The following is a 23,619-nucleotide window of genomic DNA, read 5'->3' on the forward strand; positions in this document are numbered from 1 at the left end:
TTTCTCTAGCTCTCTTTGCATTTGAGGAAATTGTACAAAACAACAGCAATAATGACATGCAGAACAGCTTGAAATTTCAAAAAAATGACCATAAAAACTCTTGGAATTTAACCACTGAGCAGAAATGCTTGTAGCAGTGGTCCAAGCAGTGTTGCCCTAGCTCTGCAAACACCCTGCACAAGTCACAGCTGGGCTCTCTGGCAGGAGTAACCAGTAAAAGTCATCATGGTTTTACTTCAAAAGCCAATTTTACACAGCTCCTAACTGATGCATATGACTCAGTAACTGTTATTTGCTGCCTGCAAAATATTCCTGCCCTGAGAAAATAACAGCACCTGACCAACAGGATGATGGTGTTACCCAAAATAACCCAATAATAATGCTTTAACACTTAATTGCTAAGAAGGTAAGCAGTTAATTGGGGTAATAATCATCACAGGGATTTGTAAGTCACTAAACCTCGCACAGAAAGATTAGAGTCTTCAGGGGAATTACTACAAAATGTAGGTCACTGCAATCTTACTGTAAATATTTGAGAGCCCAACATGCTTCTCTTCCCAGCACCTTTCACAGAAACCAGGTATCTGACCAGAAGGGAAACAAATGCACATCTATTAACCAGCTGCAGCTATCTCACTTCCAGGAGGTCAGAGAGGGAGAAAATAGAGAAATGGAAGGAAAATGAAAAGTAGTTTTTATCCCAGCAGTTAGAGGAATGTGTGTTTAGCCCTGCTGGAAATGAGGCTGCCCTTTCCAAACCCCTGAAATGCTGCCTGGGTGTGCATGGAATGATGGATTCTTCTGATGGATATGTGACCAGACAGGTCAATGCAGGCAAAGTGAGACCTACTCGTGCTTGCAAATACATGGAAAGGCAAGGAAAACCCAAGCAGAAGTTTTCTGCCTGTAAAGTTTTGCTAAAATCAATGGCATTGCTGTTTGTAGGAAATAATTCTCCTCCTGCCATGAGAGGCCCACAGAGCTGTAATGCACAAATCTCATTTTTGCCCATGCCTTTTCTTCCAGTTTTTATTTTCCTTGGATCCTATCTCAGCACCCACAGGTGCTGGACACAAAAAATTAGCTCACAACATCCAAATGGAGACTGTTCAACAGAAAATAGTTCATTCATCTCAACACTGGAAGACAGAAATAATTGGCAATGTAAAAGTAGGTGACTGGGACTGCTGTTGTTTAAGTCTGTGACAAGAAATTTGGGAGTGGTCAAATAACTCCTCTCTGCCTGAGAACAACAAACTGCACATCCTTATTCTCACTCCTAGTGCTAGCACAAAGTGCTTATATTTAATCTTCATTTTAGGTGATCTAATCATAACAAGTGCTTCTGTCTTTATTTATCATCCTATTCTTGTTACCCACTCAGTCATCATTTAGCAAATGTTAAATGTAATTATATAGCATTCAGAAAATAACAGAGGCCAGCCATCCAGAAGGGAATTCTGCCAGCAGCATCCAAATTTAAGTCACAGCAGTCATCTGCTGGTTTCTGTTCTACTTAATCCAGGCCATCAGTCACTGTAGGTCACAAGGGGTGTCATCACAGGCTAATTTAACACTGAAATAGCAAAGCCATGCAAGGACAAAAGTCCTTCCCAGCCTAACATGACACCCATGGTGCTGGCCTTCAAGCATTGCTGTGCTTGGACCAACATGGGGCACTGTCACCATCAATAACTGCTGCCAGTTCTCTGTCAGAGGGGGGAGTTCTGCCTGTTTTTCTCTCCTCACCTCTGCTTATCATTTTGTTATCTTTATTACACATATTACTGACATTTTCTAAAAAGTCACGTGAAATCCGTTCCATATTTCTAAGTAGTTCAAAACTTGTTCCAACAAAACAAGGTGCTGTGATGATGCTGAACAACATCTTTAAAATGTAACCCCACTTTCTGTAAAAGTTCTGCAGCTCTCAGTCTCCCATAGGTAACTCACAAGTACTCACAAACACACAAATGCATTCTCTTCAGTCTAAAAGAGTGCAACTTGTGAGTTTCTGAACAGCTGGCTGGTTGCAAAAATGCAGATGTTAAACAGAACAACATCTATGCAATATTATGTGTTTCATCTCAGGTGTTTCCTGATGCTGGAGGTCCTGAATCCTTCATGTTACAGCAAAGTGTTGGGAGGACAAGGAATTTGAGAGAGAAAAAGGAGGTAGAGAGCATCTCACCTTATTGTCTTCCAACACCTAAAACTCAGGGCAGCAGAGCAAGGGGACACAGTCACACAAAGGAAAATTATTTTTGTTTTTCCTCCTTTGCTCTTTATGTTCCTCATTACAGGTTTCAGCTTGGTTAGTCCTTCTAATGAAGACAACACCATGTTTTTCTTAATTAAACAAAAGATTATAACCACATACTCTAAAATACTCTTAAATCCATGAGGAATGTGTTTACCTTAGTAAATATATGTGCACAGGAGAAACAAGGTGACTTATGGACTTTAAGGTGTGTGAGATAAATCAAATATGATCATTGTTTTTCCAGAGGAGTACAGGTAGCCTTAAAAAAATCTTTACTTTTGTGATGTAGCTGATCTTTAAAGCACAAAGAAATTCTACCCTGAAACCAGCCCAAATGCTGTTGTGATGCAATGAACTCCAGACAATATAGGATTGGGCAAAGACTTTGGGCTGACCTATTAATGGACAGTACAAGAGGAAGGTTACTGGAGAAGGGCATGTCAGAAGCACATTCTCCTCATTTGGAATGAGATGTCTCACTGCAGCAGGACACTGCCATCCATTCAGCTGATACCCTTTCCCAAGACAGCCACCAACATTTATGGAATGACTTTTTTGGCTTTCCAAACACAGTGAGCTCCACGTGCCTCCCTACAGAAGAGCAAAGCATCACTGTGAGGCACAATTAACCAGCAGGACCTGCAAGTATCAATGAAAAAAAAAATAAGATTTAGATCTTTATGAATAAAGACACATTGTGATGTAAGGCTTTTTTTCCTTGGGAGCTCTGTAGCCCTTCCAACCCTGCTGCAGCCTCTTTCTTCAGATGCCTGAGGGCAAGGTTGACTGATTTCTTCCCTTCCAAACATTGAGGGTCAAAGGTGTCTGACTTCAAGCTGAAAACACTATCAGAAGACAGAATGTCCTTATGGCCAAACCAGCCTTGGTACTCCTCACCATCAAACAATTCAGGACAAATCTTGCTTCAGAGAAATGACAACCACTACCTGGGCTGCAGAATCCATCTCCTGCTGCAGGAACGCTGCTGCTTCTTGCCTGTTGTTAATTGGGGTGTGAGTGGGGTGACAGCACTTCTGTGTCAGCTCTGCTGCCAGCATGCTCCTGGTGTCCCCCCAGGACAAGCAGCACTCGGGCTGTGCACACTCACACACACAGGGCAGGCACAAAGCAGGTACCTTGGAGCGCAGGGAGGACAGGGCAATCTGCCTGGCTAACTTCAGAGCTTCTATCCTCATGGCAGCAAACTCTAGCTCCTCCTGTCACGGGGTTTGGTGGGGGAGTCCCCCACAGGGAAAAAAATGTGGTGAGAACATGGTAAGAAAAGTCTGACACACTCAAAAATGGGTTGTTAACTTTTAACGTGTAACTCAGACAATTCCTGGGTGACAAACACCCCAAATTCCTCTCATGGTGAGGACTGTGATGCAAAACTCCAGGGCTTGGTTAGTTTTGAGGTAGCTGTGCAGAAAAATAGTTTGTATTAGGTAATCAGTATGAACAATACTTCATGTAAAAGAAATGTTTTTTGAAGTTAAAGCTGTTTTATCACAGACTCCTCTCCCTTTCATTTCCATTTTATGTGAATTTATGCCACATGTCAATCTTAGTTCAACCTTTGCTTTTTTAAAAATTTCACTGTAAATATTCCAGAAAATATGTCCTGACATACAGAACTGCTCTGCAGATCCATTTGCTTTTCCTAGAAGAAACCATGCCAAATTCTGCATTAGAGAAATTACAAGAAAAACAAAGCCTGATTTTCATTTCAGCAGAATTAGGTCCTGAATCTCAAAAAATGAATCTATACATACAGACTTACTAAGGCCAGGTGACAAGACAACTCTCCACACATCAAGTCCTGTGCTCAAGCTTAAAATAATTTGCTTTGAAAAGACTTCTGGAAAATACATACATTAGAGGTACATAGGATAGGTGTTGATGAAATTTAAGGTTATGTGTTATATGAATTACATGAGTTAAATGAAAATATCTTTGTTCCTCAAGTCTTTGAAAGGGGAGAGTTACTTTGGAAAGAATTAAATAATTATTTTAATTCTTTTCCACATGCCCTCCAAACCTCCCTTGACCCCTTTTAGATGAGGCAAAGCATTCCTTTGCCTGTGTATGGACAATGAGAAACAAAAGGACATTTATATTTCTGCTACAAACCTGAAGTTTCTGAGCAAATACTGGGGGGTTCTTTTCTGCTAGGTCAGGATCTAGGTATTCAGGCTGATCACATATTGAGGCTTTCTTAGATATCCTATTGAGAAGAGCATCAGCAGAGACAAAGGAGTCTTCAGGAGAAGCCTTAAAGGTAAAGAGGAGGCTGAATAAGCAAGAGAGACTTCGCCCGAGTTTGTTCGGGCCAAAAGCAAAACGCAGAATTTCTGGAGGAAGAGATTCCCAAACCATTATCATACAGGACTCACGATTTCAATGGCCTCTGGAGTTGTTCCCAGAGTCATGGGCTCCAGGTCCTTCTGCTTGGCCTTGTCAGGGGACTGCAGGTGTGCCTCCTGGCTGGCAGCGAGGACTCGGGACGCTGGGTGTGGGATTTTCATGCCCGAGGACTGCTGCGCTTCGGGGTCTTCAAAACTCGACCTGGAAAAAGATTGTGCACATGTTTTCAGCTTCACGATTCTGCTTCTGGTAGCAGCTGGGCAAGTCCTCTTCATCACTTTCATGTGTATGTGTATATGCAAAAATATATTTATACACACATTGTTTCAGCTCAAATTTATATCATTATATCTCGTAACACTTTGAAATATCCTTTCAAAACAATGCACTGGAGACATCAAAATAAAACCAGTTCTATCAGAAAGGTCACTTTTCTTCAGTATTTCTCACTTGCCTTTTTACCCCTTTCTCACTGTGACCTACCTCTGTCCCAAAACACAACTCTTACTCACAAGAACAGATGTCCATGACAAGCAAAATTATTGGAAGTAAACACAATTCCCACATCCTGGTCTTATGAACAAGAGCCCTTGTTCAGAAAATGTATCCAGGGAAAACCAAGTGAAAAACTGCAATTAACAGATTTCTAGATTAATGTGGAAATTACCTCAGTATCTGAGGAAAAAGCTTTAAGTAGGAGGCCACCACTCAGTAAAACAGTTGCCACCGTGATTATTTAGTCAGAATGTGAAGGAGAAATCCATGCCCTTATTCCACCATGAAACTTGTGTCTCTTTGCCCTCTGTTCTCTATCATATGTGTACACAGATGGGGATCTATTTTTAAACAAATAACTTGGCAGCACAGAGGCAGAGAGAGGAAGAAGTTCCTGTGTGTGTGCTCTGAGGGGAACCCAGTCCCCTGACAGCTCTGCACTGCTCACTGTCACCTACCCTGAGCAGGGAGTTGTGGAATCAGACAATCTGATGGGAGGTGATTTCACTGGGCTCTCCTGCTGGGCATCAAACATCAGGTACAAGGACTGCTTCTTCTGGGTGCTGTCATCCTGCTGGCCACAGGGAAAGAGAAACTCATTAAGCAATTCAACCATTCTCCATTAAAGATAATTCAGGTCACTGAAGCCTTTAGTGAGCAAATGAGTTGACAGAAAACTAATAATACAGGGTTGTAATGCTGATACTGAGATGGATGCTCCCAGGAAGAAACCATCGAAGGACAAAACCTAAACTGTTCACTCTTTGTAGTGGCTCTTCTTCTCCCAGTTTGGGGTTAATCAGATCTCTGGTTCTGTCAGGCAGGAGGCACCCCTTGGCTGAGGGTGTTACTAAAACATCCACTGAATATTCCCATTGCTTTAAGCACCACCTGAGTGATTTTCCTAATGTCCCCAGGGGATATCCCCTCATTGGATCCAGTCAGGTTATGAAATCCATTATTAAAAAGGTGAAAAAAGTGATAATGTACAGTGCAGCATTCCAGACCTCACACTAATTCTGTTTCTCTCCTGATTCCCTCCAGCTTCTTCAAACTTTTACTCCCCATTTCTTAAAGAGTTCAGCAGTTGGTGTAGACAGCTCTGCACTCTGAACTGCTGGAAATACTGATTGGCTTTGAATCTCCAGAGAAAACTACTATGATGCTAGCTTAGAAATAAAAACATGAAATGGAACAAGCTCTACAGGACACAGGACAACAAAGCACAGGCAATTTACCCCAGTTATGCCAATTTCAAGGAACTGGCTTTGCAAATCTGCTGCAGGCACATTATGATTAATTTAAAGGGTGGTGAGGCTGAGGGCATTACCAGGGTAGTATATTCTGACAGGGGAATGCAAATGAATGGAAATAGAGGTGAGAACTTACAGGCACAGAGGAGCCTATTTTCTCCATATATTCTATTTCATATGAGTTGCCATATTCCAATTCTGCAACAGAAACAAAAAAAGAGGTGTTAATACATGCCATGACATGATTTTTTTTCAGAAGTAAATGAGAGATCTTCTCATTGACAGGGGCCACTCCCACTCTGCTCAATACTTTCCAATGACATATTAAAAATAGATTATACAGAGAGAAAGTAAAAGGTGTTAATATTCACTCATTTTCAACAATGAACCTGACACATTTCAGCAAAATCAGTTTGCCAGAAAAAAAATCAGCTTTTTAATTTGCCCCAGGGACCAGAATATTGAGAAGGTTTCAGAGTAATTTCAGAGTACAGGCAACTTTCCCCTATCATGTTATCACAGAAAACACATTTTTTCAATAAATGGCAATGCTGATGCCAATTTCTTTTAAACATATTTTAACAGCTGTTGAGAAAAAAAAATTTCTATTTTTTCATGTTTACCACGCTCTTAATTCAGAACAACTACTGGGCTATCACTGAAGAAAAAGGAACCTAAAATACCTGAGTGCTTATGAACCAGGAGTGAGGCACCAGCCCAGCTTATGGGGCTGTTCTCACATTTTGTTTTCAGAGAAAGAGTCTAAGGCAAGAAGATTTATAAAGAACCCTAAGTCTAAAATTTAATAAAAATGCAAATCTTTACTGCTTCTCTGCTTCTAATCTCCCAGTTACACTGGGGGGGATAACCAGCATTTCTCCCCAGTCTGTGGTCACGCAGTAGTTGATACAGAAGCAGACAAATCTAACACAGGAAAAGAGATCATATCCTCCTGCACTCAAATAAAAGCAAACTTCCTACAATGACAACTTAATTTAAAATTAAATGCATAATTAATTTGTCCAAATGCTGTGCTTTGTTCTGTTTCCATGATTTAATCCAATAAACCCCTTGCATAATTTGATTCCCACTCCAAATAAATGCTAAGGAAATGCACACTAGCATTTGCATTATCATAAAATCATGTGCTAAAATCCTTCTGGATTTGGGCAGCTTTCGAAAAATAGAGCTTGCATTAAGAAGATGATAACCACCATTAAAATGTTTGATTTTTAAAAACAAACAATCCTGAAGAGAATCTCTAGCCTGATTTGTTGATGAAGAAAGTTTTAGAGGGTTCAATGTCATGTTACAATGCTTGATTTGCTTTTTTAGTAATAAAAAACACTGCACAAGGACTTTAATTCCACAAACTACACATTTTGTCAAACGACCACTGAAGAGGAGGAGCCACAAGCCCTCAGTGCTGGTTGGGAATGTTCACAGTAAAATCTGTAAGTGAAGAGAAAAGCTGTAATAGCAGGCTCCTCACGTTGAAATTCCTAGCACCACATGTTTTTAATGGTAATAAGGAGCCAGGCAAGATGGACAACCTCCTGGTGTCAGATACCAGCAACAGCCTTTCTCATTCACTTCTTTTCCCAGCGAAAGCAAAACCCAAACTGGAAGGATGAATTCAAACCCTCTGCGAGGAGCTGAACTGCAGGAGAAAGCCTGAAATCCCAGGTAAGAGCAGCAAGTGTTTAGAAACTGCCTCTCTGTACCCCATTTATGCACAGACAGCCCACTGAGGTGCTTCAGGAGCATTCATGGAGCAGCTTTATGCTCCAGAGAGAGCAGCCCTGAGTGTCCAGGCAGCCTCAGGGGCAGCAGACGCTCCGGCACTGTCCTCTGCTGGCACAGCCACAGGGATCCTCCACCTGCCTGCAGCACTGCCAGCAGCCCTGCAATCCCAATCCAAACTGACTGCTGGGACAACGCACATTTAACTTCACTGCTGACAAAAAAAAAACCAACCAAAAACCAGGCAGGACACAGATGGAAACAGCCCAAGTAGAAACAAAAGGAATAACGCGGCTGGCTAAACGCAGTTTGTTTCGTCTCACTGCTCTCAGGAGTCTCCAGCACAATCCCTCTCTCTCTCTCCTCTCAGACATCACCTCCCCTCCAAAATCTTAGGCTCTAGTTATCTCTGTATATTCAAAATCAGACAAGCCCAGGATATCCCACTAAGCAAGATAATTATCTTTTATAAACACGTACAACAGACTTACTAAGTGATGTCCTCCAACTCCTCCTACAAATAGCTGCAAGATTACATCAGAATTTTCTGCTAATAATTAGAGCTTATTTCAGGTCTGTGCAACAGGAAAATGGCAGCAGCTACAGGCAGTGCCTGACACAGATAAGGGCTGGATGCCCTGGCTGGCTCAGGAGCTGGGCTGTATCTGTACAGAAGCAGTGTTAGGTTACAGGGTAACACACAGGTGTCTGGGAGAGGTAAAAATATCTACACTGAGAAACAGCCCTCAAATTACTCAGAAATTTCTCAAAGCTGCAGGAGCAAGACTGTCAAAGAGAAAAAATTATTATTTTTAAGAGATATGAAAAGCAGAAGCATTGTTGACTATAATGAGTGTGTAATCTGAAACCCTGACTGTACCATGCAGCACACATGAGACAAGACAATTACCATTTAATTAGGAGCTTTGCTCACTTTCTTCTACCCACTTTGAAAGCTAAAATGATTGTTTCAGAGTGTCTTTCACTAGTCTTTTGTTCCATTTTCTTTCATATAGTTTTCATCTTCCCAGATTTAGGGGAGATTATTTTATAAAAAGTGTTTTTTAAGTTATTTTTTAAAATTCAAATACAGGGAAGTCAATGTCTAAAATTTATGATTTGACAATAAAGACAAATGAATTCATCCAGACTGCAATACTTATCTGTTTAGAATACTCAAGAGATTTCAGAAAAGCCCAGGGCATGCAAGCATGTGCATATCAACAAAAGCACTGTGACTGTTGTTGCTTTTTGATGTCAAACACCTTGACCTAAAAGTTTTTAATCAGGCACAAATTTAGACCCAGCCTAAAATGGCAGAAAGTAGATTTAATAGTAGATTGAGACAGGGACTGAAAGGCTGGGGGGAAAAAATGAATTCTAATCAAGAAGAAAAAGTTTAAGCCAAGTTAAACTCAAACATGTTTCCCACCCACAAAGCTGAACATCTGCCTTTGGAGCAGATGTTGCAAAGCAGAATTCCCTCTGGTAGCCCCAAGGAAGGCCACACACAAATTTTCTTAATTCTGTCCCTTCCAAATTTCACAGACCTGGAATGACAGTTCTCTAAACAGAAACTTCCAGCTTTAGCTCCCAGCTGCTTATAGGAAAGTATGGAAGGAAAAAACTTTTATAGTTGACCTAGTAGGGAATTTTATCTGGAAATATGAATGGCAACTATCTTATAGAGGGGATATCCTGGACACTTTTATGCATGAAGATACTTGGAGCCCGGGAAGCTGGAAGAGAGATAGCATGGTATGGGTATTACTGCAATACAGAAGATTTGAGCAGAATTTTAACATGGGACCTTTCCCCATGCAGGTTAAGGAACAGGCTCAGGCAGAATCAGTAGTTCAGTGACTCTGGAGCAGTATCACTCCCCATTCTCCAGTAGAGAGAACACACTGCTCACAGAGAAGAACAATCAATCACAAAGGAAACAAACAAACACAAGGAAACAAAACCTTTCTCTGAAGGCCCTCTCATTTCCCTTTAAGTATCTTTTCTTCCCTGAAAACTCAAGGCTGGACTGTTGGGGTTTTACATTCAGCTCCCCATAATTGCCATGCTCCCCAGAATGGCCCAGAGAGCACAGCACCATTTTTAGGGTTCCCTAGTAAGAGTCTGCATTCAGCAGAGAACATCCCTGGCCAAAGCAAGCCCTGTCTCTCAGCAAACCCCCCTGGCTGGAGCAGTACCCTCTGTGGGAGAGCTGAACTTGGTCTCATTGACAAAGGTGGACAGGTCAGAGGGCTGAGGGTAGTCCTGCTTGTCCGTGTTCAGGTCCACAGTCATGCAGGTCCATTTCTGCCCCGTCACAGAGGATGCCAGCTTCTCCTCATCCGTGGCGTGAACCACCGTGGAGATGACAGGAGGTGTTTCTGGAGTTGGCAGTGGAGTGGGATCCTGCAGCAAACAAGAGCCAGTTAATTCCATTATCTTTCACTAACACATGGAACAGCTCCATCTCTGAATTCCCCTGCACCACCAGAGCCATCTCTTTAATTCCATAATCTCTGCTGCAGTGCTGTATAAAATACTTAATGGAAAATACTGACTCTACCAGCAGCAAGTTTTCCCAGTATAACTCAGCTCTTTGATGATAAACACTTGCATTGCAAAGCTGCTTTGATAACAGGGAGGAAAGAAGATCCAGAGCTGTTAAAATCTGTTATGCACTTGACACAAGTGGCACACATCACCCACCACTGAAATCCCTGACTATCAAAACTGACTTTTCAGGCTTCCTTCATAGGAGCAAACCCTTGCAGGGCCACGAGGTCACGAACCCTTTCCCCTCTCTTCACTTCTACACTGCCAAGCAGCACAAACAAAAGGGCAGGATGGAGAGCAGGAAGAGGAGCAGCAGCATGGAAGGAGCTGTGTGCCACATCAAAGCAGTCAGGCCTCTGTGCAAGAGCAGCTTTTGTCAACTTCTCTTCCAAGAAAACCACCTGCCAGCATTTTACAACATGGAATCAAGCTATCCAAGCACATGCTCCTGGGAGATCAGCCCACTTGGTTTATTTCTATTTCCCTTCCAACCCACCAATTTGATGCATTTAGTTTCTTACTTCCTAATCTAAAAATTCCACGGTGGATAGTGATGGTCTTGTTTTTCAGACTGAAGATATTTACTCATATCCTTGCTCCATCTTAACAGAGGACTTCCCAAAGTACATTAGCTAATACTCTAGCTGGAATTCCCAGAGAAAATACTAGATCTACTATATATTGTATTTAGAGGACAAATGGTAATAGCCTTTATGGTAATAGCCTAATGTCCTATACTTGGGACTTATGCACATTTTTTACAAAAATCTCCTCTATTACTGAAACTACAGGTCTACAACAAAAATACCTTCTGTTATTAAACATACAATTCTAATTAAATTAATAAAATTTCCTTCTTTTAATCCCTTCAAGGACACAAATTACATGCATCAAAATAAGGCAGCAATTTACCTGAGAAGGAGGATCAGATAGTGGAGATCTTTTTGGTGATTTTTTCACCCTAAATGTATCACTGAAAATAAAGTTCAAACTGTTAATATGGTAACAGCAGCAAGAATCAGGTCATTTCACACTTAGCAAGAGACAGCCACAGACAATGCAACCTCTGTAAGCCCTTCTGCATTAAAATCCCATCCATTTGGAAGCAGCACCACAGAGAACCATGCCATGGGTACATATTTTGTCATGCATTTGGAACAGGCCTCCATCCCTCCAAAGCTGAGAGCAGCAGGATTGCCATATTTTTCATGCTAGCTCCTGACACATTCACAGAGCAGGCTGCATTTCAAATTCAGCTGCAATTCAAATCCCTGCTCCACCACAGGCTCCCTCCAGGGCCCTGTGGAAATGATTCAGCTTCTGTCTGCTTCAGTTTCACATCCCAAAATTAGGTCTAACCCACACCTTCACCTGAGAATTCAAACTGGGATAAACTTGGGCTCCAATGACCCCAAAAACCAGGAAGAAAAAACCTGGTTTGCTTTAGATGAACTATATAAAACCATCTGAGGCAGATGCTGCTCCCCAGATGCAAGAATGAGCTGTGTCATTACAAATGGGCAGAACAGGCCTTTTTAAAAACAAATAAACCAAGAAATATGGCAATTCTGCTTCCAGTTCCCCTGACACCTCACAGTGCAGAAGGAGCACAGACATTGTAGCCCTCCAAAACCCCACAGGTTTCAGTCAAGCAAAATGAATGAAGAATATAAATTATGTCATGATGGTATATAATTATTAATGTTGCCTTTACTCATAATTGGCTAAAAATATTTTCTAACCAAGAATAAACTAATTATTTGTCTATTTTCTTGATGCACATTGCTGGAGTTATTCAAAACTATTGATGTTACTAGCTACAAAAGGGAGAAAAATACTCTAGCAAACTCACTGATAAAGACTTTATGTTTGAACTGAGATGCAGTGGCAAAAATTACTGAGCCCACCAGCTCGTCCCTGATCAATGACGGCAAGGCTGACACCAGAAATTCTAATGGTGGCTTTCCATGGGCAGAGGGTAAATCAATGCCACATCTAGAGAGGAAAATAAATTGGGCAGCTGAATATTGGTGTGTTCAATGCCATTAATTATCCAGTTATGATGACAGAATTAATTAGGATAACTTTTTCCTTCAAGAAAGATAAGCGTTTTATGTAGTATTTACAAGGAATTGATTGCACAATGTTGTTCAGTGGTAGAAATAAAACTTCCACATTTTAGCTCAAGGATACAAAATTTCTATAGGTTTTAAATGAGGATCTTCTTTGATAGGCAACAGATAATGAGGCAAACTCAATCACAGTCAGGCATCTTACTTAAAATAGCTTTCATATGTGCAAGTGAAGTGAAATCATTAACATAAAAGCTGCATGCTGAATAATAACTGATCATGCTGCAAAATAAATAAGTAAAATTAAAAAGCCCATAAATCAAAGAGGAAATTTGAATTGTTAGCTTAGAATTACTTACAACAGAGAACATACAGACATCACATCTTCTACCATCCTAAGACAAAGAAGACAAAGAAAAGAGAGACAGACAGAAGGAACTGACAAAAAAGATTAACCTACAAATACTGTTAATGTGTTAAGGCAATCTGATCATGCAGATTTTCTACCTGTATAATCTTAACCCCTACTTTTTATTTTGAAATACACAAGGAGAAAATAAAAATATTCATCAAGTCCTTCAATGTTTTCTAGTTCAATGTTATACTTTTAAAACGTTTTCATCTCACAAAACACATTTTTCAAAGCTGACACCTGAAGTTAATTCCTCTCAACACACTAACTGTCCTTGCCTGCCCTGATGGAGGCCACCTGCTTGCTTTTCAGAGCACAGTATTTGTTATTATATGAGATGCAAAACTGTTCTTGAATGGCAGCTAAGCCTAAGGAGAGGGCACAGTTATACCAGGTTCTGTCATGTTGGCTGATGTGTTGTGACAGCACAGAAAAAGCCACTTGACCATTTCAAGCCACTGACCCAGGTCAGGATAGAAAATGACATTTCTTTAAATCTCAGCTGGTTTGGTTCTCTCCAAAACCTAACCTGGTGTTCTAACACAGCAAATTAGTTACCCCCAAAGCAGAACCAAACCTTGCCAAACATCTTAAACTAAGAGAAGTTTTCATTTACTTATAAGCTTGGCAGCTTCTGCTCATCTCTCCTCATGTGCAATGCTCATGACAGCTGGCACCTTCCATTTCCAAACAGCCTCCAGCCATCCAAGGGCTGCCAGAGCAATGCCTGCACAAGCAATATCTCTACAAACCACTTATTTTTACTCATCACTGTGAGCTGGCTCTGGGGAGGCATCAGCTGCTCCTGCTCAGCATCACCTGAGCAGTGAGATTGTCTCCAAGCAGCTCAGCACTCGGGGAGATGAGAGCAGTTTGTGTCGAGCTCACATCCCTTGTAAAATCCTCATTTTTCATAGGGAGGTCAGCGCTTAAATTCTTGCAGTTTCATTCAAGAACAAAAATTGATTATTTTTACTGATTTAGCACATGTTAGACAGAGCACATGGCTCAGATTCAAGGCAGTACAAGCTCAGCAAAGGCTTGAACTCATGCCTGGCTTCTTCACTCTAATCTAGAACTCACTGCCTTTCCACATGAGGAACTTGCTTCCAAACAAGGTTTGATTTTTCTACACCCCTCAACAGGGCTAATAAAACCTCCTGCCACTGCCTACCCTGGCATCCCCTCTCAACCCTGAAGGTAATTTTCTTCTAGAAAGTACCACAGCTGCAGGCTGCAATGGGTTATTAATATTCAGCTTCATCTTTGTAAAAAAAAAAAAAAAATCATTTGCAAAAGTAGGTTACAGGGCTGCAGTGAGAAATACACAACACAACCAGTGAAAGCAGAGCCAAGCACGGGCTGGGAATTGCTGCAGCCCTCCTGACCCAAGAACTTGTGAGCCCTGAGCTGGGGGAGCTTCACCTCCCCACCCTGATAAACACCAGCACTGAACTTTGTGATTCCAAGACAGAATTCTCCTGTGATGGATTTTCTCAAGGACTTAGTAAAGTGGCTTAGTAAACTCTCTGTAAACTCATTTTCCCCCTAAATTAATAACTTTGGAATTCTTTCCAGTATTCAAAGCAGATGGGAGAACCCAAGAGGCCACTCTGGGGGTCTGTCAGCTCCAGCTACTGGAAGACACAAGGACACTCTGGCTGGCTGCAAAATCTTAAAGATCTGGTGATATTAAAATTTCCCTCTGCACATCCCCAGTAACATTCAAATTGTTCCTCCCTTGCCGTCAGACTTTTAAATCTTCTTGGTTTGGACCAAATCAGTTTGGACTGCAGGCATGGAGAAATGGCATTTACCACTAAATTTCAGGTAAACCTCAAAATGTAGCAACACCAGAAAAACCAGGCTCCTCTCCCAAAGAAAACAACTCAACTACAAAACTAAACTATCAATAAGTCAGAAACACCCCTAGAAACAAAATAAAATAAAGGCACAAGCTTCCTCAAATCTGACAGGGGACTTGAATTACAAGCTTAGAAGGCAGGAGGCTATTCAGAAAAATCTGAATAATCTCCATCTCACCCTGTACAGGAGATCAGCTTTTGTACTGCTTTACATTAACCACGTTATCTTCTTATCTTAAATTGGCATTTAAAAAATTTGCTCCCATGTTTGTTAGTCAGCTGAGACATTTAAACCATAAAGGAACACGAACTGAGATACTTTCTTACAGATATACGCAGGAGATAAATTTCAGATATATGGGACACTTAAACTCAGTGGTCACCAACTCAAAATAACCATATCTGTGTAGATAAAGCAACATGCAAATCAGCAACCAGCCATAGGGGTTTTTAACCAAATATCTAACAGCAACATAGAATATTTATCCTGGAATTTGTCACCCATGTCTAAAAGCTGGATATTTCCCTAACATATAGTAGTTTTGGACATTTTAAACTCTGCACAATTGTGAGCTTTTTCATAAAAAGGAATTTTTTCACATCTCTTAGTAGTGTACATATTTTTAAAAAATGTATTTATTTCCATACTCCACTCTTCTGCTCCATGCAATTTTCTTTTAAATACCATAAGTCACTAGATGAAACCATCTTCCTGCTGCTTGCAGTACGAGATTGACACTGCCTTTCACTGTCACTATTTCACATCCCACGCTCAAAAACAATGATTCATAAAATAGTTGTGCTGGTGTGATTACTTTGATCATCTTAAACAGCATCAACTTCCCAGAACGAGGTCACAGAAAATTGGGTACAGAACTGATAAAATTGGGTACATAACCAACAAAATTGGGTATATAACTGATAAAATTGGGTACATAACCAATAAAATTGGGTATATAACTGATAAAATTTAACCAGGTTCAGAACTATGCTGAGCCCAAAGACTTGAAAAATGCAGTTGCCTAATGTGGCTTGGCAGTTCTGGAAATACCAAATTATTGAGGAAGCAGGTTGAGCGCAGGAAGAGCTCAGCATGGCTCCAGTTGTGGCCACCAACACCCAAAGTGACCTCCCTCTCTCTATTCAGCTATAAATCCTGTGTAACTTTGCTAAGGGATGCGCTGCTTCTATTCTAGAAACATCTTTGCCCTTTAACTTACGTTTTTAATGGCGTCTTCTTCTTCTTGGCAGGTTTGTTCAGGCTGTCTCCTTCTGTCCCATTTGTTTCGTTGGCACTGGCTGGTATCTCAAAGGAAGCTGGAGATTTGGAAGGCGAGCTGGCAATCTTAGAAGAAGTCTTGAAAGGATCAATGGAGTCCTCACACACGTCCGGCTCGAAGCTGTACGTTTGTTGAGGCAGTTTGGGAGACTCCTGCATTTTTGAACTGGACGAGAAGGGGTTAAAATTGGGATCGTCCCACTTGTCGATATCAAAAGTGTAAGAGCCTTTAGTGATGGGGATTTCGTTTGGATCAGTGGGCGACTTGGTCGGGGTGGTGGGAGCATTGTCAAGCTTCTCCACCGCCTTTTTAGTCTTTGGCCTCCGGAGCGGCATTTTAGCACCAGGCTTTTTCCCTGCTTTTTTAGGAGGAGGAGCGCTCTCCTGCTGCTCTTCACTCCCCCCTTTCTCCTCGGAATAGTCAAACTCCAGCCTCACTGCTTTGATGGGAGGGTCCTCCTGTCCCCCGGTGTCTGGCGGAGTCACCTCCACAGCCTCGGGGGCCGTGGTTAGAGGCAGCGTTTTCCTGCTGCCAGGGGGGGAGTTCTGCACCTTGCTGCCTCCGGAGCCGAACGCACCAACCCCTTCCAAACGGTCCAGATCCGAGGGCTCGGACCCTTCAGGCACAGACGGGGCCTCCTCTTTCTCAGCAGAGATTTTGGAAGGTTCAGTACATTCAGGCTTTGCTGAGTCAGCCTTCACCTCAGGTGCTTTGTCCTCACAAGCTGCTTGGCCAAGCTCGGGCGGTTCTTGTGGGGTTTCCTTCACCAGTGGAGCATCCAGAGGTTTTTTGGCCGACTGCTTCTTTTTTAAGGAAGCTGGTCTGGGTTTTTTTGTTCTCTTGAGGGTACTGGAAGCGCTGCTGGAGCCAGTACCGTAGGCATCTGCTGAGGGTGCTAATGTCTCACTGTTGCCAAGGTAAGATGCTCCATCAAAATCGCTGGCCTGCAGGCTGAGGGATCGAGACAACGTGGATTTGGACACTGGGACCGAATCCGTGGATTTTCTCCGGACATTTGCTTTGGGGTCACGATTCTTGGGCTCTGCAGAGCTCGGTCCTAAGGCATGGAGAGAATCAACCAGCTCAATGTTATCAAAATCCAAGTTGTAGGTTCCACTGCTGGCTATGGGCTTGTCCTCGTCGAAGACAGTGGAGAAGGAGTGGCAGGGGGGACGGAAGGGGCTCTCCTGAACTGGCTCGCTGTGTGACACATCGGTTACGGGCTCAGCTTCAGCACACAGCCCTGTGGGGGCAAACAGAAAAATCAGGGCACTTCAAACACCTCATCACAACTGGGGCTTAGGAGGTTTCATTGCAATCTAATATTACTACAAGCAAAAGGCATTAAAAATCATACAAATTAGCAAACCAAAGTGATTTTCCAATATATGAACCAGATTAGGGAAAAAATAGATCTGTTCTCCCCGGAACAGGATTCAAGGCAAGTTTCACAAAAAACCAAAATATGTATTTGCAATAGCCTCTAAAGCACCCCCTCTAAACTACCACTTGTAGAGATGGATATTATCATAATACACTAAATAGTGCCAATACCAGAAAAACTGCACATAAAGCACTTTTTTACTCCCATTTTCTACTACTATAAAGAGGTCACACAATTGTGTCAGAGCTCTTATGAAGTAAATCTCCTGTAAATTGACTGGTGCTTCAGTAACTACATGCTGACCTTAAGTTTTGTTCTCCATGTGCTATTTTTACCAATTTACCCAGAGGAAAATGGCTTCCTCTCCACAACCCATCAATGCTGCTCCTCTGTCTGCCCCAAGCAGTCAATAATTACAAGTTTATAATAAGACATGAATAATTGAGAACTTGATATGAAATAAATTATGGTAAAGGTAAAAGAAAAAAAGGTCATTTAGAGAACTCCACAAATATTTTCAGTTGAAAATTCTTCCTTTAAAAAGCTGGAAGCCCCTACTGGTTATTTAAACCATGTTTTTCCAAGTGTAGTTCTAACTTGTTGATGAAAAGAAAATTTTGTAGAGAGATTTATGTCAAGACTCTTAATCCAAGCAGCTTTCCACTGCAATTAAAGGTTTTCTTATTGAATAGAATCCTAAAATGATTTATAGAAGTCTCTTCACTTGGGATAAAACAACTGTTGGACAAAGTAGGGAAACAGTGCTTAACAAAAAAATTAGCAAACAGAGAGGTAGAAAAGCATGAAGGTGATGGTCCTTGCTGCCTTGTAGCTCATTAAGTTGATTATGCAAATGTTTTACAAATCCTGCGTATGTTTTGCTCCTGCTGTGTCTGCACTACTCTGACCTGAATGACCCAGGGCCACCTCTGTCCCTGTGTGTCTCTGTGTGTCCCCCAAGCCTGGGACAGCTCTCTCCAGCTCCCAGCTCAGGCTGGGCTCAGCCAGCTGCTCTCAGCTCTCACAGAGGAGCAAAATCCCCCATGGTTCCTGCTGAAGCAACACAGCCTTCTTCACACTGTCATCTTTTTTAAATTATGCAATTATAAAGAAAAACAGTCAAACAAAAAGAGTGTTTTGCTCAACCCTAAACGATTTCAGAGACATTTCTGCTCATCCTTTTCATTCCAATCCTGACATGTTTTGCAGAATAACTCTCATTTGGCCCTGCTACATTCATTAACACTGCTCACAAAAGCAATACAGACAATCAATTATTATGTTAGTGAGAAGCTATGAAGGGATTAAGAAAATGGAAAAAAATATTTCCTTAGTTTCAGAAGAAATTGTGTGTCGGCAAGGATTATGATTTATGGGTGTAGAGCACAGGAAAGGATTTAAGGGAATTGGACACATTTCCCAAAGGGGCACCATGTACTTCCAGAGACTGTCAAAGGGATGACAGCCACGCAGCTTTTCTTTTAAGACTGTGGAAGTTCACTAGGATACATCAATTAAAATAATATTCTAATGTGTTTTTTCTGCTAAATGAATGCTAATGGTGTAGCAGTACTTCAGAACAGTTTATTTTCCCCTAATCCCCACTGGTTTGGGTTGGTTTCAGCCTGGCTGAGGGGTCATTAATTAGGCTGGTGCTCACTTCACAGACACATCACTTGGTGACACTGATGGGACTCCTGTAAAGGGCACTCAGAGAGTGACACAGACCTCCAGCATCAGCCTCATCTGTCCCTTCCACCCTGAGAGGAGACTGGGAGGCACTTCAGGGGAATACATCACAATAAACATTGGGATGCCACTGGAGTACAAATGTAGGTCAGCAAGAAATCAAAGTGGGATCTGAACGAGGAGTCATCTGCAGTTATGCCCTGTTTTCATTCCTGCCTACGTCAAAACCCTCAACAGCTTCGAGGCCCTTGTTCCAAGTAGTTATAAACATGCATTAAAACAAAGTAAAATATAATAAAATAAACCACTGCCTTGCAGGACTTGGACTGTAAATAGGAGGCTGAGGTTTGGGATGCATCATGCAAAGGGAACGTGCAAGGCTTTGCAGCTACTCCCAACAAAGCAGCATTTCAATTCTGTGTGCTCCACACAGTGCAAGGCTTTCATCTTCTTTAACTGCTTATTTCATGACTTCCTCCTCATCAAATCCCTTTTACTCAAGAGTACGGATTTCTGCAGAGCGCGGCTCGATATTTTCATTGTTTCTTTATGAAACAAGATGTGAAACTGTCTCAGCAAACAGCTCTTGGCAGAAGAGAAATGCTGCTGTCAGCCTCTTCTGGCTTTACAACAGGCCTGGCTCACTCCTGGCAGCAGCAGAATTGCTGGGGCAGGAGGCATAAATGGTACTCAAGGCTTTATTGCCACAAAGCCATGAAGACCACACTTTCCTGACATTAACAGCCTGTTCAGAGAGCAGGGACATTTGTCCTTTTACAACACAAAATCAAGCCAATCAGTAGCACTACAGTAGTTTATTAAAATGCAGTTTGAGCACAAAGGAACATACTACAGGATGCTCCTTTGGGATTTAAGGCGGGATTTACCTGCCCTAGAGAGAGACCAGCACAACATTTTAAATCAGGTTTATGCCTTCTACTGGTACTTGAGTCACCCACAGTTTATACTGGTAAGAGCTGCCCACAAGAAGGTATTAAATTTTATAAAGCTCTCCAAGAACGTGGAGCATAGCTGGGGAACTTACACTGCAATAAAAAAGCCAGGCAAGCTCCTCAAACCCCCAATTTCATTAATTAAAAAAGAAGGTCCAAGTTCTGCTCCTTCCACTGGGAAATTCCTCTGATTCCAACCACATTTTCACTGGATCAACTATAAAAAATTCCCAAACCCAAACTCAACAACATAAACCTCAGACTTCTTGTATCCAGGTGATGAGACCTAAATATCAGAGTTACCTGGCATATTTAACACTTGGCATTTTCACCTGGCACCTGCTAGGGAAGAACCAGAAGCTGATAGAAAGTCACAGAATCACAAAATATCCTGAGTTGGAAGGAACCCACAAAGATCACTGAAGTCCAGCTCCTGGCCCTGCACAGGACAAACCCAAGAATCCCACCCTGTGCCTGAGAACATGAATAAAATATTGTAACACTGTGTGTATTAATAAACAAAACAAATTTCTGCTGCTTTTTTACAGAAGTAGCCAAGGCAAGGGGCTACTTTGCTGAAGCATCTCTAAAGCAGAAATAAACTGGAAATAGGCCTCAAGACTGCTGAGCTGGAAACAAAATGAAACACTCTTCTAACAGGCTTAGAAATAACATTTTAACAGATGTAATAAGCAAATATAGAAGAAATTGAATATCAGTTCTGTTTTCTAGAGAAAAAGCAAACAAAGGCAAACCTCTGGAAAATACATACAACACGCACCCAGTTACTATGTTATGAGGAAAAAATGCCAAAAGCATAGAGGAACTGGAATTGCCTTACACCAGAAATTTTGAAATACGGTTTATTTCAAGTCCCTTCTTGTTATGGAAACCCTTTGATGTGAGAAAATCAATTAGTACCACTTGTTTGAAGTTCTGTAAAAATACTTTGGTCATTTATTCTAAGATGTATTCTAACATTTTATATAAAAGTTTCTTTTCAAATTTTCCATATCAGGCTTCAAGAGGAAAAACTCTGAAGAAGAATGCTGCCCATACCAAAAATTTAATTTATTTTTGTCTGGACCATAATGTCTCTATTGGAAAGCTTGACATTAAATTTGCCTGGCACCAGAAGGACTCAAAAATAGGATCTGCCCCATATCCTGATTGTTGGGCTGTAATGCACACAGGGGACTCCAGCTCTCACTTTTCCCCCTGTGAATACAATCTGAATTCAGTAATCATCTGGGGAAGGCAGTGGGAGTGACAGAAAGTTCCTAAGCAGGAATTCCTGGCCAAGACCAGAGTATTTGGGAGAATGGGCTTGGGGGACATTCTGGTGCTCAGATGGATGAAACAAGGGACAAGAGGACACTGCTATGGGCAGCTGAGGAGACAAGTAACAATAATTTAAAAAAATGACAATAATAATTGCAACTTCAAACACTCCAATATGAGATTATAACCCGTGTTTCCCAGAATTATTCAGGGAGGAATGGAAGGGCTCACTGGAGGCAATTCCTGGGGCTCAGGGGGAGTTCCCATACTTGCTCTGCTGCTCCTCTTCCCCTCCAGACTTGCCCTCAGACTGACTCCCTCCTCTGCTCTGCTCTGATGGACCAGAGCCACGCAGCAGGTTTCACCCCACCAGGAGCTGGCACAAACCCAGCACCAGTCCAGCTTCGCTCACTTTCATCATATTCACTAAAGGACCACTGAAGTCAACCTAATTAAAACCTCTCCTCTTGCCTTTCCAGCAGTGGGGTCCAGCTGCTGTGCTAATGATACCATGCAACACAACTGCAGCCACCTGCATAAGTAATTATTGTCAGCTAGAGATGAAAGAATCCTTTAAACACTTACTGTGCCCCCTCCTTCCACCCAAACATGCCCTTCCACCCATCCCTTGTGCAGACAAAGCCATGTGGCTGCTGAACCAGGAGCCCAGCAGGACACTGCTCCTCTCCCTGTGCCTGTGCCAGGCTCTGCAGCTGCCCATATTCCTCACTCCTCCTCCAGTGAATCCTGGTTTTTAGCTGTATGGTGCCATCCAGGAACTCTGCTTCAATGCCCCTGAGGAAGGGACTACAATTCTCTTTGTGAGCAGCCACATGCATAACTTATGAAATAAATAAACTACGAGACACTCAAGTGGTTTATACAGTACAAAATGTTTAACTTTTCTCATTTCTAAACACCTAAACTATAGTCTTAGTATTATTTATTTCTTCTAAAGATTTCCAAAACAAATGAATGCTTTGTGCTGCCCTCCTACATTTGGATTTTTTCTGCATTACGCATCTTCTTCCCCTCCAATAAATTCCCCTGTTGTATTACTGTGTCATTTTGGATCACTGAACAGATCTCTGTCGTTTTGCTGTAACTTGCCTCCCATGGACAATCTGATTTGCAAATGAACTGATTTCCCTCTGCCATCCAATGGCCTCCAATAAAGTTCACACTGGCTGTGAATAGCTAAATTCAGTTTCCCACTTTTCTTCAGAAAGATCTGAAAAGAAAAGGAGGGGGAGAACTGGGATGGAAGAAGACAAGAATCACAAGAAGACAAGACAAGAATGTGCCAGGGAAGCACATGTGTAACCAGGGGCTTGAAGATAATCTACTGCAGTAATTAAAAGCACACTCCAGCCCTGTTCAGCATGTGTGTTCCTTTTGTTCTCTGAGCACTTATTTTGTAATCATTGGATTGCTAAAGATTTAAAAAAAGGGAAAAAGATGCAAAATGAGTAACTTTTGCTACAATGAAGAGGGAACTCTAACAGCAGAAAGGAAAAAGCATCAGGGTGCCTCAGTATTTAGTTTTTATTTTGTGGAATCAGTTTGTAGAAAATCTTTGAAGGTTCTTAAAAACCTATCATAAATCAAGATCCTAAACAGCATTGCTTAATGAGTAACTCCCTTTGGTGGGATGCTACAACTCTTCCCAAACACAAGTGTTTAGCAGCTTTAGACTGCTGGGAGAAATATTATCTGCACACAATTTAGCCAGGTGATCAAGATGACTTGACTTTCAGATGGTAAAACGACAGCATAATGGGGAATTCAGTCTCAAGCTGTTGAGCTGTCATCTGACAGCCCAAACAAAGCTATTTTGGGCTAATAGCATGCTTTCTACTCCCTCATAATCCATTACTCAATCTGGAGAACAAAGAACACTTTTAGGGGGAAAGAATTTCTTTGGGTTTTAAAGACATTTCTACCTTTTCAAAGATTTTAGTTTCCCAGTATGTACCAATTTTCACATATGTATACCATACATACATTCA

The 23,619-nt window shown here is 41.7% G+C and overlaps 1 protein-coding gene across 20 annotated transcripts in view; it reads right to left on the minus strand.

Moving 5' to 3' along the window:
• Window positions 1-23,619, minus strand: part of TACC2 (transforming acidic coiled-coil containing protein 2) — a 129,312-nt gene that overhangs the window by 15,171 nt on the left and 90,522 nt on the right. For 7 of the 20 annotated variants that reach the window (XM_063163073.1, XM_063163072.1, XM_063163067.1 and 4 more), the window contains 9 exons: window positions 16,244-17,546; window positions 13,106-13,141; window positions 11,587-11,647; window positions 10,320-10,527; window positions 6,512-6,573; window positions 5,581-5,696; window positions 4,648-4,828; window positions 4,394-4,534; window positions 3,400-3,480 (listed from right to left, as the gene is read on the minus strand). In XM_063163073.1, coding sequence (XP_063019143.1) covers window positions 3,400-3,480; window positions 4,394-4,534; window positions 4,648-4,828; window positions 5,581-5,696; window positions 6,512-6,573; window positions 10,320-10,527; window positions 11,587-11,647; window positions 13,106-13,141; window positions 16,244-17,546 — 2,189 coding nt within the window. The remainder of the gene's footprint in view (window positions 1-3,399; window positions 3,481-4,393; window positions 4,535-4,647; window positions 4,829-5,580; window positions 5,697-6,511; window positions 6,574-10,319; window positions 10,528-11,586; window positions 11,648-13,105; window positions 13,142-16,243; window positions 17,547-23,619) is intronic. The other 13 variants (XM_063163057.1, XM_063163054.1, XM_063163055.1 and 10 more) reach the window with 10 other exon arrangements.

The sequence above is a fragment of the Melospiza melodia genome, chromosome 9 (genome assembly GCF_035770615.1).
Source record: "Melospiza melodia melodia isolate bMelMel2 chromosome 9, bMelMel2.pri, whole genome shotgun sequence".
Classification (NCBI taxonomy): Eukaryota; Metazoa; Chordata; class Aves; order Passeriformes; family Passerellidae; genus Melospiza; species Melospiza melodia.